This window comes from Numida meleagris, chromosome 3 (genome assembly GCF_002078875.1).
Source record: "Numida meleagris isolate 19003 breed g44 Domestic line chromosome 3, NumMel1.0, whole genome shotgun sequence".
Taxonomy (NCBI): domain Eukaryota; kingdom Metazoa; phylum Chordata; class Aves; order Galliformes; family Numididae; genus Numida; species Numida meleagris.
In genome coordinates this window covers 17,273,754-17,289,849 of record NC_034411.1, presented here as the reverse complement: position 1 = coordinate 17,289,849, position 16,096 = coordinate 17,273,754, and the positions used below count along the sequence as shown (strand labels likewise).

Below are 16,096 nucleotides of genomic sequence, written 5' to 3'. Positions count from 1 at the left end.
GCTGTGTTCTGCTCTTCTTAATTAAATCACCAACCTGCCCGTACTTTTTGGAGCAGCTCACTTAGAGAAGTGAGCTTCTTCCCTCCATTTGTTCTTGTTTAGTTTATTAACTACTGGCTCTGACAATCCGTTCAATTCAGCAGTCTTTCCTCAAGATAGAAGTGCATCTTATATCAAAAATAAGATAAAGTAATTTTAAACAAAAATTTGAAAAGAAAGATGATACTAAACATGGTGGGTTACCACTGGCAAATTTCTGAATAGTTCTGCTACTGAACTCGCCTCCATCCATAGAAGGACAGAAAAAAATGCTACAAGCTCTAATTAAGTTCATGAGGAAAATGCAAATACATAGCTTCCATCCATGGTTTTCAGAATATTTTTAAATGAGTCCTCTGGTGTTCCTATGGTATTTTCTACTGGTTTTGCTCGTTTGCAAACCTGCTGTGCTGTCAGCTGATGTGGTCCTATAGGAGAACTCCTGATGGCAAATCTAAAGCAAAATCCCTCCAGAAATGGCAAAGCGGTGTGTGGAGGCACCATGGGTGCTGGCAATGATGGGCTAACAAGAAAGGGGCTTACTTTTCCTTCCTGGTCTTAAATATATACTTCAGCAATTTGGATATTGCGAATACCTGGAAGTTAGGTTCCCGAATTGTGGTTTCCCAAAATGTGTCACTCAAATGGGTTTGTCTTTGTTTACTCTAACTGCCAATATCTTTTCATGGTGTGTAAAGGGATATAAGGATGCTGCTCTGCTGAGCCTCAGCTGCAGTTCATTCACTCCTAGGCAGTTTCTGCCACCCCTCTCCAGGGGAGGTGATGGCTCCTTGGTGCTGGCTTCCCCAGGTGACCTCTGGCAGTGCCTCTGCTTTCCTCTTGGCCATGTTCCCCTTCTCAGGCAGCCCCTGGGCACTAGGACAAGTCTCACCCCTCACTGCACCACAGAATCATAAAAAATCATTAAGGTTAGAAAAGACCTCTAACAAATCTCATCCAACCACCAACCCATCCCCACCATGCCCACTAGCCACGTCCCTCAGTGCCACATCTCCCAGTTCTTGAACACCTCCAGGGATGGTGACTCCACCACCTCCATGGGCAGCCTGTGCCCAAACTAGATTTACCTCATACTAAAAGAAAACCTAAAAAGGAAAAAGAGTGAAGTACTTCAAGTTCGGACAAGTCATTATTTATTGACAATCCAGCCCAAGTCGACCTCAGTACAAGCCCACCCCTATGCTTTAGTTAGGACTTCAGTTAGAAACACGCGGTCGTGACAAAAGACCCCGCCTCACCGGTGGGGGGACCTGTGCCGAATCCACCCTCCGCTGGAAGCTCCACCGCCCTCACGGGGGAGGGCAGAGCGCGACGGGGGGTCGGGCCGCTCCCACTCCCAGCAGCAGGTGGAGGGCTCCGCTGGGGCTGGGCGGCTTTTTCTCCCTTCCCTGGTTGTCTCTGAGGGCGAGTGACTCCACCTTTGCCGGCGTCGGAGGCGTGGGCGGCCGTCTCCCCGCTGGGGCTCGGGGCATCGCCGGGGCTCCCCTCGCCATGGCTTTCACCTTCGCTGCTTTCTGCTACATGCTGTCGCTCGTCCTCTGCGCCGCACTCATCTTCTTCGCCATCTGGCATGTGAGTACCGCGGGGACGTCGGTTTCGCTTGGAAGCGGCGGTGGTTGTAGGATTAAGAAACCCCTCACTTGGCTAACAGCGAGCGAGAGACGGAATTTCTTTTTATTGAAACTGGAGTAAAGCTGCTGGCTGAGTTTTGCATAAGCGTGTTAGAGGTAGAAATAGAATTCTCTCCGCGGAGTGATCTTTAAGATCTAATTGCTGTGAGCTGCTAATGGTGCAGTTACAAGGCTTTTCTTATTAACGAAATGATAAATATGTGATAGTGATGTTAAGCGCTGCGAGGCTGGAAAGGATCTCTAGCAGTCAGCCCCTGCTCTCCGGGAGGAAAGGAGTACAGTTGCTGTGATTACTCACTCGTGTTCTTTTCTCTCAGCTTCCCCAAACCATAAGGTCCCCAAAAGTGTGAATTTATAGATTCTTCAAACTTGCTGAGGTTAATAAGTGTTTTTCATGCTGAATCACTTGCTACAAACTGAACTGTTTGGTGTTTTTTTCCTTTAATTATGAATACAATTTTAATAATTTTCTTGTGTTTGAAGTCTGTTATCGTGTTTCAGCAGTTGTCTTCTTCCTAGACTGAAGCTGTTGCCTAAAGATGCATAGTCTGTCTAGCAAATGGGGAGGGGGAAATGGCTTCACACTAAAAGAGGGGAGATTTAGGCTGGATGTAAGGAAGAAGTTGTTTACAGTCAGGGTGGTGAGGCCCTGGCACAGGTTGCCCAGAGAGGTGGTGGAGGCCCCATCCCAAGAGACATCCAAGGTCAGGCTGGATGAGGCTCTGAGCACCTGATTGAGCTGTAGGTGTCCCTGTTCACTGGAGGGGAGTTGGACTAGGTGACCTTTAATAGTCCCTTCCAACTCAAACGATTCTATGATTCTTCCAAAAATCAGTGTAGTTACTTAGAATTTACTCGGTGAAATACTTGCCAGCTTTCAATTTGTAAGTCCATGGAGAGCAATCCATTGCTTCTAGTGGTTCAGAAGAAGTAACTAAGAATGGAAAGCTTTTGTCAATAGGCTCATTTTTAATGTGCTTGCTTCTTACATATGTTGAAAAATTATTGAGGGATTGAATTTGAAAATGTCTGGGAAACTGCTCTACTGTAATAGAGCAAGAATTGGTACAGTTATAAATAGATAGTTCTATTGAAATGCATGGTTTGTGAAGGTCACAGAGTAACAGACTGAACACATTCCTGGAACAAACTTTTAAACGCTGTCCATACGTACAAAACACAGAATATTTACAGTCTTCTCTATAAGAGCTGTTATAATTCAGTTTCTTACTTCTTTTGAAATGTAGTCTGATACGTAAGTATGGTGTTATAGGAGTTTCTTTTACCTTGAACACCTCATTGTGAACATCTTAGCAAGAAACAAAGCTCCTACTCCTTCACTGCAACCCATTTTTTTTTTCACTGTAGTGTATTTGTAATGAACGGTTGATATATTTCAAATATATTTTCATGAGGGTAGCAGAGGATTTTAAGAATTTCGTTTTCCTGCTAAAATGCTTTTTTATTTTTATTTTTTGTAAATGTTTGGTTCCTAAAAATAAATGGTTGATTAATCAGAGCATCCCATCACATTGAATGATTTCCAAAATTCTGAGACTGAATCTGGGTATACATCTTGTAAATTACTTTAAAGGACCAAAACAAACTGAAACATTCCACTTTGTGTTGTTCCAGCCCAAATATGACTCAAGTTTGGGCAGTTCTTTGGAATGAATTAGCAGTGACTTTAACAGAATTTTTTTTTTCCCTGCTTGGTAGTCAGGTGGATTATATAAGAATTATAATGTTCATTATTATAGGTGTAGTAGGTCCAATAAAAACTGTGAAACCAAAACAGTGTAAAATGAGGAAGTTCATTTTTGGAAACTATACTCTTCTGACACCTTTCCTCTAAGTTGAAGTTTCTCTTTTCTTTCCTGTGCTCTTCAGGACAGCCAGAGTGAAGCTGGTCAGAATACTGAAAGGAGTTTAAAATGAACTACAGAAACTCTTCAGACTTTTGGTACACGTAGTAACATTGTTTCCTACCTCTGAGTGGTCACTGTTGTCTGTCAAGGAAGAAAACACAAATTTGTTGATATGAACAGAAACACATGTTTAAACCATGCACAAGGTTTATGTCCCTAGCTTTTTGTAGTTCTTTATTAAAAAGCATTGTAATTTCATAATCAGATTTACTCTGTTCTGAACTATTCTGAACCAAGATTTAGCTTCCTGTTAATGTTTAGATGAGCCATGTCAGGTCTTCCTGAACTCCCAGCAAAATAAGATGTACAACATTCTTTCTGTAGCTCCACTGATTTCAGTCATGTCTGAATTGAAGTTGACTGAAGGTGACCAAATTGTGGTGTATTTGTTGTCCTTTAATACACGATGTGTTTGTACAAACTCCCGCAGTGCAATTATTTGGTTCAAATACATCGCTTTTGGATAATCTGACTGAGTAAGAGATTCCTTCCCTTTTTTTCATATTTTAAGATGAAATTATCTGCTTTGAGATTTGTTATATTAAGGAAAGCTTTATTAAAAGGACTTTTCAAAGTGTTCTACAAATAATACCACAAAAGAAAAAAATCGTAAGTATGAAAGACATTGCTCTTTTAAAAAAAATATTTCATGAGATGGGCCATCTATTTTCAAGTTTATACCAGCATATCTGTGACTGTGTGCAATTGCTTAGTAACTAGTAGTACTTAAGGATTGCCAGAAAGGTTTAGGAGTATTACGCCAGTGGAATAATGAATAGGGCTTGCCTAAGCAGTTGTACCAGATCACTTGGGCTTATGGAATACTTCAGTGTAATGGTGAATTCAAGTGAATCTAGGAACAACTGTGTGTTGGCAAGAGCAGTGTGTGCTGAAATCAAGGACAGTTACTTGAACATACAGTCATTAAGGTTGGAAAGGACCTCTAAGATTGTGTCCAACTACCAACCCACCCCCACCTGCCCACTGACCATGTCCCTCAGTGCTGCATCCACATGGTTCTTGAACCCATCCAGGGACAGTGACTCTGCCACCCCCCTGGGCAGCCTGTGCCACTGTCTTACCGCTCTTTCTGAGAAGAGATGTTTCCCAATATCCAACCTGAACGTTCCCTGACACAATTCATTTACTAAGTGTAGGTAATAGAACTGAACTCCAAGTACCTTTATTTTATTATTTATTTATTTTTTTACAAATATCCCTGAAATGTCTTTGCTTTCCAACTGAAGTTGCTATGTACTTGGAAGATGTTGCCAATTCTATTATTATTCTCTGCCTTGTCCTGCAGATGTGGACTGTATTTTATTAGTACTCAATTTGCAGTAGTTTAAGTAAAAAATTTGAAACCTTTCCATGAGTTATATGTATGGAATTTGGTGAATATTCAGTATCTGTCTCACTAGGCTTTTTCATAAAATTCATACTCTGATTTTTTGATAAATTGAGTAACCTTAGTTTTAAAGATAAGTAGAAAGTACTCAAGAGAATCATCTAAAACTTGAGTTGATAGCAAGTTAAGTTGAACAAACACTTTGATCTCAAACTGACTGCTACTCTATCAGTTTTCTCTGTATCAGTGCTTTATTGTTTCTGTAACTGATTTGTAGGATAGCTGGCTGTTCTGTCTGGATCGGGTATGAAGAGCTGTAACCCAGCTGGACCTGGATATCTCTTCAGTAAAGGCTGCTGGCCACCTCAATTTAACCTCCTTTAAGAGCCTTCCTTGAAAGTTGTTTCCTTACAGACTTGGTTGAGCTTGAATATTCTTTCAGTTACTGACGTTCAGTTCTGTCCTTTAATGATTCATTAACTGAATTTACTAATTACTAATTTACTGAATACCGGGTAATCGTGTAATTAAAAATAGAATCAGATGGATATTTGAGGAGCAGGAACATAAACATTGTTGTTATGTTATCCATATTTCTTGAAGATATTTTTTTTTTCTCCATCTCAGCGGCTGAGCACATTGTCCCTGAAGGTTTCATAGTCATGACAGCTTAAGGAATGTCTGATATTTCCACTCTTTCTGAAGACTGAGCACAGCCAGACTGGGCTGGCTATAACAGAGCCTGACAGTTCCCTTACAACTTTTCTCTTGGAAGTTTGTCACATTAATGCTGACAGACAGATATCAGGCTAGGCAACATAGGCGGCTTAACAAAATATATTTTATATATTGAAAAATAAATTTCAGTGTATTTAACTTGCCATGCTTAAATAATAATTTAAAAATAATTTAAAAATGATAGAAGTCTGTCTCTACCATAGACTTAAAAGCTCTAAAAAAGATTTAATTGGCTTTCTCTCTATGCTTGAACTGTCATGATGAGATTTATTTGGAGAAAGGCTTTAAATTGTAAATGATTGCCACCAGTTGTATCACAACTCACAGTGACTCCATTATCTATCAGCAATAGATTATTCGGTGGAGTCTAGTGCCTTCTTCAAAAACGTGCAGAGAACTTTTTCAAAGATGTTTAGTTGTCACATCTTTTTTTTTTTTTTTATTTTAAGATTAGCTGGAAAATCTACTTACTACAAGGATTTTATTTCAAAACTGGTAAATAACATATTTGTAGTGCTTTATTTCAACTGCTGTGCTTGTTAATAAGCAAGGCAACACAGCTGTCATATTGCATTAGACTGTGAGTACAACTCTCTGATTGAGTCTGAGGCACGAGTTTATAGCTCTTATTACATATTTGTATTTTAATCCACGAAATATGTTAAATCACTCTTAAAACCCAACACTCAGGCTTCTGGCTTCATTGATTTGCCTGCCTCCTTTGTCCCTCCCAGGATAAGAGTCCTTCTATCAAAATGTTTTTCAGGAAGTGGAGGATGCTCAGCATAAGAATGTAGAGACATCTCTTTGACCCATTCCTCTTCCTCGCTGTCTCTGGCATGGGGCTAACTTATAATCATTGCTGCTGCTGACAGCTAGAGGTGACTCCACCAGGCAGTCTCAGTAAATCAAGAGCTGGAGATACTGAGGGACTTACCTCTTGTAGTTTGGTGCTTCTGGAAATACATCAACTTTCTGTGGAAACCAGGTAGCTTTCCCGTATGAAACAAGTATTGTTATTTTCACCCTGCAAAGAGGTAGTCACCTAAAGTCTCAGGACAGAGTTCACGACGGAAAGGCAGAGGAGTATCAAATACTATTTTGTTTACAATATTAACTTGTTCCAGTGTTTCATTGTTGAAAATTTTGTTAAAAATGCTCAATTCATGGCCATGATGCCATGCAGCAAGCAAGATGTAGTTTTGTTAGTAGGATGGCTCCTGTGTTCCTTGGGTAATAATTACACCTTCAGAAATATCCCATTCCTGTTAAAAGAAACCCAGTAATTAGATCTCCTCTCCAATAGCTGTGTTTAATGGCAGCTGTACCTCCTGATATCACCTGCAAACTTGCTCTGTCTCATCTTCCAAGCCATTGATGAAGACGTCAAACAAGACTTATGCCAGTACAGATACATGAGGAACTCCACTCTGAACTGGTATCAAGCAGTCTCCAAACCAGTGACCACCGTCTTTCATCCTAGTGGTACAGTCAGTTTTTCACCTTGTAGTTTGTCCATCCTTTCCATATTCCCCCAGTTTGGGTACAGATTTTTTTTCTGCTGGGACACAGCATCTCCCTCTTGCTTAGTGTCATGCTGTGTGACCTTGAAAACCCTGAGGAACATCAAAGCACCTCGTGGCAGCAGGACAAGGGTCCATCTATTTTTATCCACTTCCCTTTGAAAAAAATATTACTGTATAAAGCAAGAATTTATTTTAGGGATGTTACTGTGAAAAGTTATATTAAAAGACACTGAAAAATCACAAAACTTTCACAGTGGAAGTAGGTTTTCTTTCCAAGATGGTGCAAGTTCAGCAATCCTGCACTTACTGTTTTGATAAAAAGAGTAGATTAAAAGAAAAAAAGGAGTGCCTTCATGGAGCTTTCCTATAGAACACTGCCTGCAGCTCTTCACCTGTGCAGTAGGTCATGAAAAACCTCTGGGCTGGTTTGGGGTCCTTTCATATTTCTAAGCTTTTGGGAGTTCTGTCATATACTAGCTATCAGATTTTTTATTTTGTAATATAGCTGGAAGTATAAACTAAGCACATTACTGGGGTAATGGAGTTTAAAATGTTGAGAAGATCTGCAGTAAAATGGTGAGAATTAGTAAGTTAGAGTCTTTGCAATTCTCTGATAACAGTTTCTGTGCAAATGTCAGGCATTGTTGACAGAGGCACCATTTTTTTTTTTTTAAGAAATGTCATTTGATTTTTTTCAATGCATTTAAATGCCAGCCATCTTTATGCAGTGAGTCACTGTTTCGAGTGTTCAATTGTTTAGTCAATCTTCTGCAGCATTATTATTTTATCGTGTTAAGAGTTTGTGCTAAACAGTTATTTGTATCACCATGTAAATGGGCATTTATAAGCCAGCATAACGAAGACTCCATGAAGATTGATTTGACTGTGTGTGCTTCAGAGTTGATCTGCTTGCAGTATTGCCTAAACGCTATTACATACTTTAGAAAATTGATTTGCTGATCGTTTGAGTGACAGGTCTGTTTGGAGCTGAGCAGAAATTTGTCTTTATCCTTAATCATGTTCTTGTAATTAAAACAATCAGTTTCATAGGAATGTAAGTGAACAGTGGAGGCACGATAGAAGTGCTTCTGTTCAATTATTTTACTCTGTTTGATCATTCTTACTGGCTGCTGCATGCCTTCCCCTTGCCTTCTGCAAACACAACTGCAACACTGATATATTGCTTCACCTTGCCTTATCTCTGCAAATGCAGCTGTGTTGCTGATGATCATAGGTGTGTGTGTCTGTGCCTTGGAGTTTCTTCCTTCAAGTTCTTTATGGGAAAGAACATCTGGGAAGATTCTGAACGTTGTCATCCTTGCCTGATGCCACCTGCAGGAGGACCTCCTGTTCTATTGCCTTGCCTCTTGGTCCAGCTGGGCTCCAGCTGTGCCGGCTGGAGGCAGGAAACCCAGATGGGACAGCATTTCTGCCTGCCACCCCATAGCAGGCTCCTTTCTGAGACAGCGTTGCTATTGCCACACTGTTCAGTGGGTAATTGGCAAGAAAAACCTCATGGAAAGGGGAAAGTGGGGCTAAGGGAAGCAGGACTCCGGGGAGAAAGATACGAAGATCAAATGAGACATAAAAGGTATATTATGAGTAAGCGTTTAAAAAGAAGAAAGACTGAAAATGCAGAATCCTTGCTTGAGGGACAATTACTTGAGAAGAGAAGGCTGGCTGAATCTAGAAGCTATAGCTGAATTCAGATGGTGGACATTTTTGGACAGCCAGTGTAATGAGTCTTCTGTATGGGTATGCTGTAAAACGTGACATGCTTGGACAAATTTATTAGTGGCAGAATCCAGGTGTGCTGGATGAACGTGCATAAATCACTGCTGGTAGGAATGGGGAACGCAAGAGAGGAGAAAGAGGTGTCAGCAGCAATGTGAAAACTGTGGTGAAATGGAAGAGAACTCAACATAAGGAGTGGGGGAAGATATCTCTCCCGAACATCAATTTTTACACTGTGAATTGACACTGTTGAGGAGAGAACTGACTGGAAAAAAAGAGTGCATGAAACAAATAAAAAATGTCAAAATAACGATTTGTAACAATATGTAGGAATCTTTGAAAACTAAGAAGTAGAATAATTTGTGGTGTGATGATGCTAGAAATAACGCTAACCACCTGACCAGACTCTCATTGATGACTTTTGTTTTACTGATACTGGAAAAAAAGTCTTGTCTTTTGATCTCATTCTCTTACTTCCTCCTTGGAAGCAGATGTTTTTTCTAATTGAATTTATTTTGCTGTATTTCCGCATTTATTTACTATCCTTTCTCTGAAATTATTCTGCAGAAGCATCCTGTTTATTCCTAGCTTTGTGTTATGCTGTTAACTAATAGAAAACGTACTTCAGTTCTTTTTGAGAATAATTTACGAAGACAGAGGTTTGTGGCTCTAAAGTGTTTGTGTCTTTTTGCTTCCATATCCCCCCATACTGGAGGTCTGATGAGAAGAAAAAAACAAGTGGAAACATTTCATGCGAGCGCATTGCATTTAAGGTGAGGTAGATGACAAATAATTTGTAATTTTGAGGAAAATCAGGGAGAGAAGAATACTTCCTCTTGTTACATGATTTCCAGCCAGGATTAACACATTGTCAGTCCAATGTAACCATGCCACCTCCCTTCCTCTTAGTTTACTCTTGTGTGTCAGACCTTTCGCAAACCCAAACCTAGCCTGTTCTTGGCTGGATATGGGGAAAGCTGGGTGGTAAAGAATTTGACCTATACAAGCAGAAGATGTACAAATCTCTTGTAATGAATTGGTGACATAAAGGTAATGAGCAATGCTTCCTCATTGTTTCATTTCTCGTTGCACTTTTTTGGTGTGGTGTTCAATGTAAACAGAAGCAAGAACAGAGCAGTGCTCTCCCTCTTTTCTTTAAAGTAGAATTCTCCAGTCTCTCCTGGGCTAGGATACAAAGTGGCATCATTTTGTTTTCACTGGGCTTGTTGGAGAGGTCTGCAAGCCAGTTCAGCTGCACTGTCCATTACCTCAATCAGAGCCACAAATCATATGTCAGCACCCTAGCCTGAAAGCTTGCAGCACCTGTAATTTGCCCTTGGTCCACTGAGGAGACTGAGGTTAGGGATGATGCTTTGGCCTAACTTTATATATCCTTTCTGAATTTATCTGCAGATCTGGTCTTTGTTTGCAGCCTTTCCGGGACAGAAGACAAAAGTGAGGCATGGGTCTGTATGGCCTTTGCTAGGCTGCCCTCTGTTAACTTGATGAATGTGTGCCCATGACTGGGAATCCACACTCTTACACATGCTTTTTCTGAACAGACTTGTCTGTCACATCAACTTAGTGCCTTGCTAACAAGGGACAGCACTGCTGATAGGACATGTCAGTTTGTTGTCACTGCTGCTCTGTGAGTAACTGCTCTGTGGGTTTTGACTGAGCTGAAGAATCAGAAGTGGTTAGATATTCCAATCTTTAAAAGGTTTCGATCTTGTTACTTAAACAGAAAAGCCTGATTTTCATGAATTCATGTGAAATGCTCCACTGCATGAAGCTAGAGGAGGACATATGCAGAGCAGAATATTGGCAGAGCGCTTAAGCTGAAGGTACAGTAAGTGTGGGAGATTTGTGTTCAACTCCTTTTTCTGCACAAACTGTGTCTCCCAGAGCCTACAAAGGTGCTCAGATTTGGGGCTCTTCGGGCTTGATTGTCAAATCTTGAAGATAGGCCCTGACATCACCTTCACCATGGACTCACAGAGTCTTCAGAAATAGTCTCGTATTTCATAAACTTCCTGTTTAGAAAAGTGAGGGTAGGTCTTCTGCCTCAAAAAACCCTTCAGTGAAATGTTTTTATGCACTGTAGCAAGATAAGGCAATGGAATTGACCCGATTTCCAAAAAAACATTTCAAGAAATGAGTTCAGGTGCTCTTGTGAGAGATAGAAGATGTGATTTTTAAGTCAGTGGTGGCAGAAGAATTTCCTCAGCAATGCTGAATGTAAATACACTTAAGTAATGCATCTCTAGGTACATATACATTTAAGCTTTTTTTTTTCTGGTTAGAGCAATGTGGTATATTCATCAGTTTTGCTGCTAAGCGAAGAGGTTTTGCTTTGGTGTTTTATTTTTGCTTGATATTATTATCAGTACATTGTGTCCCTTAAAACATGTCAAGGGGTGTTCCTCATTCACATAGTGCTGCTGCTTTCTGAACTGTTTCACTGTATTGAAACAGCAAACCTACCTTAGAAACTCCTCCTCCACTTGAGATCTGTTCTGAAAAGTGTTCTAGCTGCAGGGAGCAGAATTATTAGCCTGTTTAGAACCAGGCTCTGTACAACTGTGTTAGCATCATACCTCCTGAAAGCTAGCTTGCTTGTCTTCCTCCTTGTAATGAAGTGCAATTTATCCATGTGAAGCTGTTTTTGTTTTTTTTTTTTTTTTCCTAGCTGGATTTCAGCTGGTCTGAACTGAAAACCAGGGAGTGGGTGTGAAGCTGTGGCACGATTGTAGGTCATCTCTGAGTTCTGTACCTGGGGAAAGGGCGCAACTTCTTTCTCCTTCCTGGATGAGAGGATTGGCACATCTCAGCTTCAGGATAACTGGGGACTGTATTTCAGTGATTGTGCTGAAAAAGTGAGATCTTTGTCCAGAATCCTGTTGTTGCCCATTCAAATTGTTTCTCCTTGCAATTGGATGAGATGACTTTAAAATGCCCCTTTCATTACAGTTATAGAAAGCTGTCAATAGATGCTTGTCAGATCAGCCTTCTGGGAACATCATGCTCTCAACCGAATTTTGCAACTGCTGAGGTTTTTTTTGTGGTTTTGTCAAAACAAGAAGTGAATTCTTTACATGCAGAAATCAGGTAGGTTTTTCATATTGTCTGTGGGGTTGCTATAATAATAGCAACCAGTAACACACTGAGATAGTAACTTTCCATTCAAAATACTCAAAACTCTGCACAGTATGGTTGTATTCCTGAAGACAAATCTGTCTCTTTCACAATGTGGATAGAGTTTTTTCATTCTTGTGCTAATATGAAGACTTCCAGGTGTCTGCCAAATGGTTTTTCTTAGTGGTTTCTCCCACACCTCTCTACATACTTGGAAATCTGACTTGTTGCAGCTGAAGCAACACTACTGCTTTTGTCTGTCTGTGTAGTTTTTGTTTATGCAGGGGAATACAGTAATGTAGTTACACCAGTGCAGACTGCTACGTCTGCACACATGTTCTGGGCAGGAGAGCTGCCTTCTATGGATTTTTATCATTATTTAACTAGAGTGGTATAATTATGCCTCCACAATTCCATAGGTAGATAGGGAAGCCTTTTGAATTATGTTTGTGGAATAGTCCCTGCGTGTATTTAATTTTGCAGATTGGAATTCCTAGTGGAAAAGACTTAGGGTCAGTTGAGAAGTTACCGTAAGATTTTAATGACTATTAACCTATCTTAAACTTCCAGTTAGAGCTCAAAAGTTTAAACTGTGTTGACCTACGTGTAATACCACCTCACAAACAGAACTTCAGTAAGAACTGAAAACCAGTTTGTGCAGCTCTGGATGGAGCCGGGAGAGGTTTGTTTGCATTAGCAATGTGGAGGGTTGTTTAATAGTAGCAGTATAAGAAATTCAAGTTAAGTAGAGCAGAGAAATGCCATACAATTATTACTGTGAAATCTGACAGATAGAACAATTTTCTGCCCTTGAGTGGTTTAAAACTGTTTGCAGTCTTAATCCAGAAAGGCACTGCTTAAAGCAATGCTCTGCTCCGGGGATGAACGACAGTATAATAATCAGACAGAAACGCGTAGTTTTGCTTCTCATATGCTATTAGTCTGCTGACAGTATTCTTTGTCTCCCCAAATGTTTAGTATGGTGCAGAAATTCAGGGACCTCTCTTTCTTCTGCAACCATTTCTGCAATTTAACTCCTGAGCTTTGTTTTTCCCCTGATATAAAGCACAGAAGTGATACGTTTGCTAAGGTCTTCCTTGTCTTGAAGGAAGTATTTAAAATGCAAGATGTGATTAACTATTATTGTTTACCTTTATTGATAAATGCCTTTCATCTCACTTTCCTCTCTACACTCTGCTTGGCTGTAGTGTTAAGACTCTGATAAAACCAGCATTTCAGGTATATGGTCTAGGAAGTGACTGAGTTACATGGGCAGATACGATGAAAAGAAAAAATGTATATATTTTAAAAGAAGTTTAACAAAAGGATACAAGTGAAGAATAAAATGTGGGGAGGGAAAAAAAAGATTAACTTCTTTGGCTTTTGAGGGAAATTACCCATCCATTCCTGCAATTTTGAATAATCATTTTAAGAATCTGCAGTCTGTCACTCTCTGTTAGAGGAGAGAAAAGCTCTTCATATTAGCAGAAAGCCGGGAGGGTGTTTTCCACCATAATTATGCTTAATGTTGCAAAGATCACTCCATGTTTTTCTGCTTTATGTCCTATCCTTGCTTCACTGATTGTATAATTCCAGCTTCCAGAGAGACAGAAGACTCGCTTGAAATAAAATTAAGAAGCACATGCATCTCAATATGGCCACCTGAAATACCAAGCAGATCTGTGGCTGAGATTGTATGGAGAAAGGCAGGGAACTACGTCATAGGAGGTAATACTGAGACATTGACTGAAATGCCCATGTGGCTCATGAAGAAGTGCTGTTACAAATATCAGAACACTTGCTGGGCTTCAGAGATAAACAGTTTAAAACAGTTGAGTAGAGGGGAAGGGAAGGAAGGCTGTCATTGATAGGAAAGGATTAGAGGTTTGTTTAGTACTGACATGAAAGCTGGAGTTGAATATTTCACCTATTAGGATAATATCTCCATCTAAAATTACAACATTAGTAATATTTAAGCTAAACGTTTGGTTTTTTTCCTTTATCTAGAACTTTTTCAGTGCACACAAGTTTAAACCTGCACGTATGTTGTAGAATTGTGCCTGCTACAAAAAGACACAGGTAAGTGCATTGTCTGTGCACGGCACCGGCAGCTGTACTCTGAAAGCTCGCAATGTGAACCAGGCAGGCAATACTCATTAGCTTCATTCATAGGTTCCTTGTCTGCAGTACAAAAAGTGTAGGCATTTGGCCTGTAGGGCTTTCTAACACTGTCCTCCTGAGTCTGAACCGCTGTCTAAAGAATCAGACTTCAGCGTGTATTTGGGTATCTTTATCCTTCTATAAGGGATATTGAAGTCCATAAATAGCAGTGGTGTTATCTGCCAGTATGAAACTCATTCCAATTTCTGGATGATGTACTGAATTCCATTACTAATTCAAAAGCTATGCTGACTTTTGAGACAGTTCCTGCACCTGCCATATGTAAATTCCTGCAGTGTGGCTTTGATTGCAGGGACAGCGAGCAGGGCTGTGCCAGCTCTCCCCACTCAAATGGTTCTCAATCAAACTAAAGCTGTGAAGGTGCAATCATACGGATAGCAGCAAGTAGGTTTTCTTATCTCTTTGTCCACAGCTTGGCTCGTAGGGAGGATTTCCCTGACTGTCACATCGTCTTCAGATTAAATTCTTGCTGTGCTTCTGTGTAAGGGACTTCTCTTCTACTTGGCATTCAGCCACTGGTTCTTTTTGGAGCCATCAGTCCCTGCCAAAATTGGTGATGGGAAAGCATGATGTCACCCACAGAGTGCTGGATGACCATATGAAGCCTGAAAAAGGAAATTTATTTCACCATTTTGTATTTTTCTGCTGCTCATTATTGTGCTACTGCACATCTCGTGGCACTTTTGTTCAGAAGGACCCTCCTTCATATCAACCTGCTTAGAATTGAGGGGTTAATAATGCTGAGATAATTAGGCATGTAACTTGTGTATAAAGGCTCCTACAGAAATTTGGCAAGAAAAATGTTTTTAGTTTTTCAAAATAATTTATTGGTTAGATTTAGCTTCTGTTGGCAGGTGTCAAGATAAAATGTTCCAGACACCCAAGAGTTAATCTATTCATTTAAGGGAAAACTCAAAAGAGATATAGTCCCAGCATCATTTAGCTCTGTTATTAATTCTCGTTCTTGTGCACAGGCTGGAATGCACAGGATTTGCGTGTGTATGTGTGGGTTTGTATGAATGTCAACTAGCAGGAACTGGGATGGAGTTTTCTGCTGAACTGAAGACAAATGGCTTTGGAGTCACGCCAACTGCAAGTTCCTGCAAAAAAAAACTTTCTCATTTTATTAAATAGCTGTTGTAATGAAGTAGTCTTGGCAATGGCATACATGGTTTGTGTTATCTGTGAAAAAAATTAATTTAGGAGCAGGTTCCCAGTTTCACAGCAGATTTGGAAATGGTCTTCCAAATGTAACAGTAAGGGGGGAAACTGTATGCCTCCTTTTCAAAATAAGCTCAGTATCTTCATCACTTGGATCGCTTGGGTTGGCAGAAATAAGGGGCTATACTTGGTGGCCCAGGGTGTCCCCTCTGGTACTTTTTCCTGGATTCTGTTTTTAGAATTAAATAGTAAATGTTATTATTTTATTACCATAATTACTGTTTCATTATAGTACGAACAAGAGGCACTTTAATCTAGAAGATAAGATGTTTCAATCTCTATAAGCAGTGTGTTTTAATAAAACAAATACAATGGTACAGTATTGACCTATGCCACATAATCTAATTGTCTAAAGTCAAAATACATTTCAAAGCAAAAAGATCATTTGGGAACAATTTCTGGTGTTGTGTTACATCTGGCTATTCTTTGAAAATTAGTTTATTGAAAATGATGGAAATACTTCTTATCAGGAGAAAATACAGTATTTTGAAAATTCTGATGTATGCACCTTTTCACTAAAAATGAAGATCTTGTTGTTTGTGGTGTTTAACAAGATTAGTGTGCATGGTCATTGGTAGATGCTTTTTATTTATG

The 16,096-nt window shown here is 39.9% G+C and overlaps 1 protein-coding gene across 2 annotated transcripts in view; it reads left to right on the top strand.

The window, feature by feature from the left end:
* CNIH3 (cornichon family AMPA receptor auxiliary protein 3) overlaps window positions 1,237-16,096 on the top strand; it is a 40,846-nt gene continuing 25,986 nt past the window's right edge. For both annotated transcript variants that reach the window (XM_021391704.1, XM_021391703.1), the window contains exon 1: window positions 1,237-1,632. In XM_021391704.1, coding sequence (XP_021247379.1) covers window positions 1,552-1,632 — 81 coding nt within the window. In that variant the 5' untranslated portion in view covers window positions 1,237-1,551. The remainder of the gene's footprint in view (window positions 1,633-16,096) is intronic.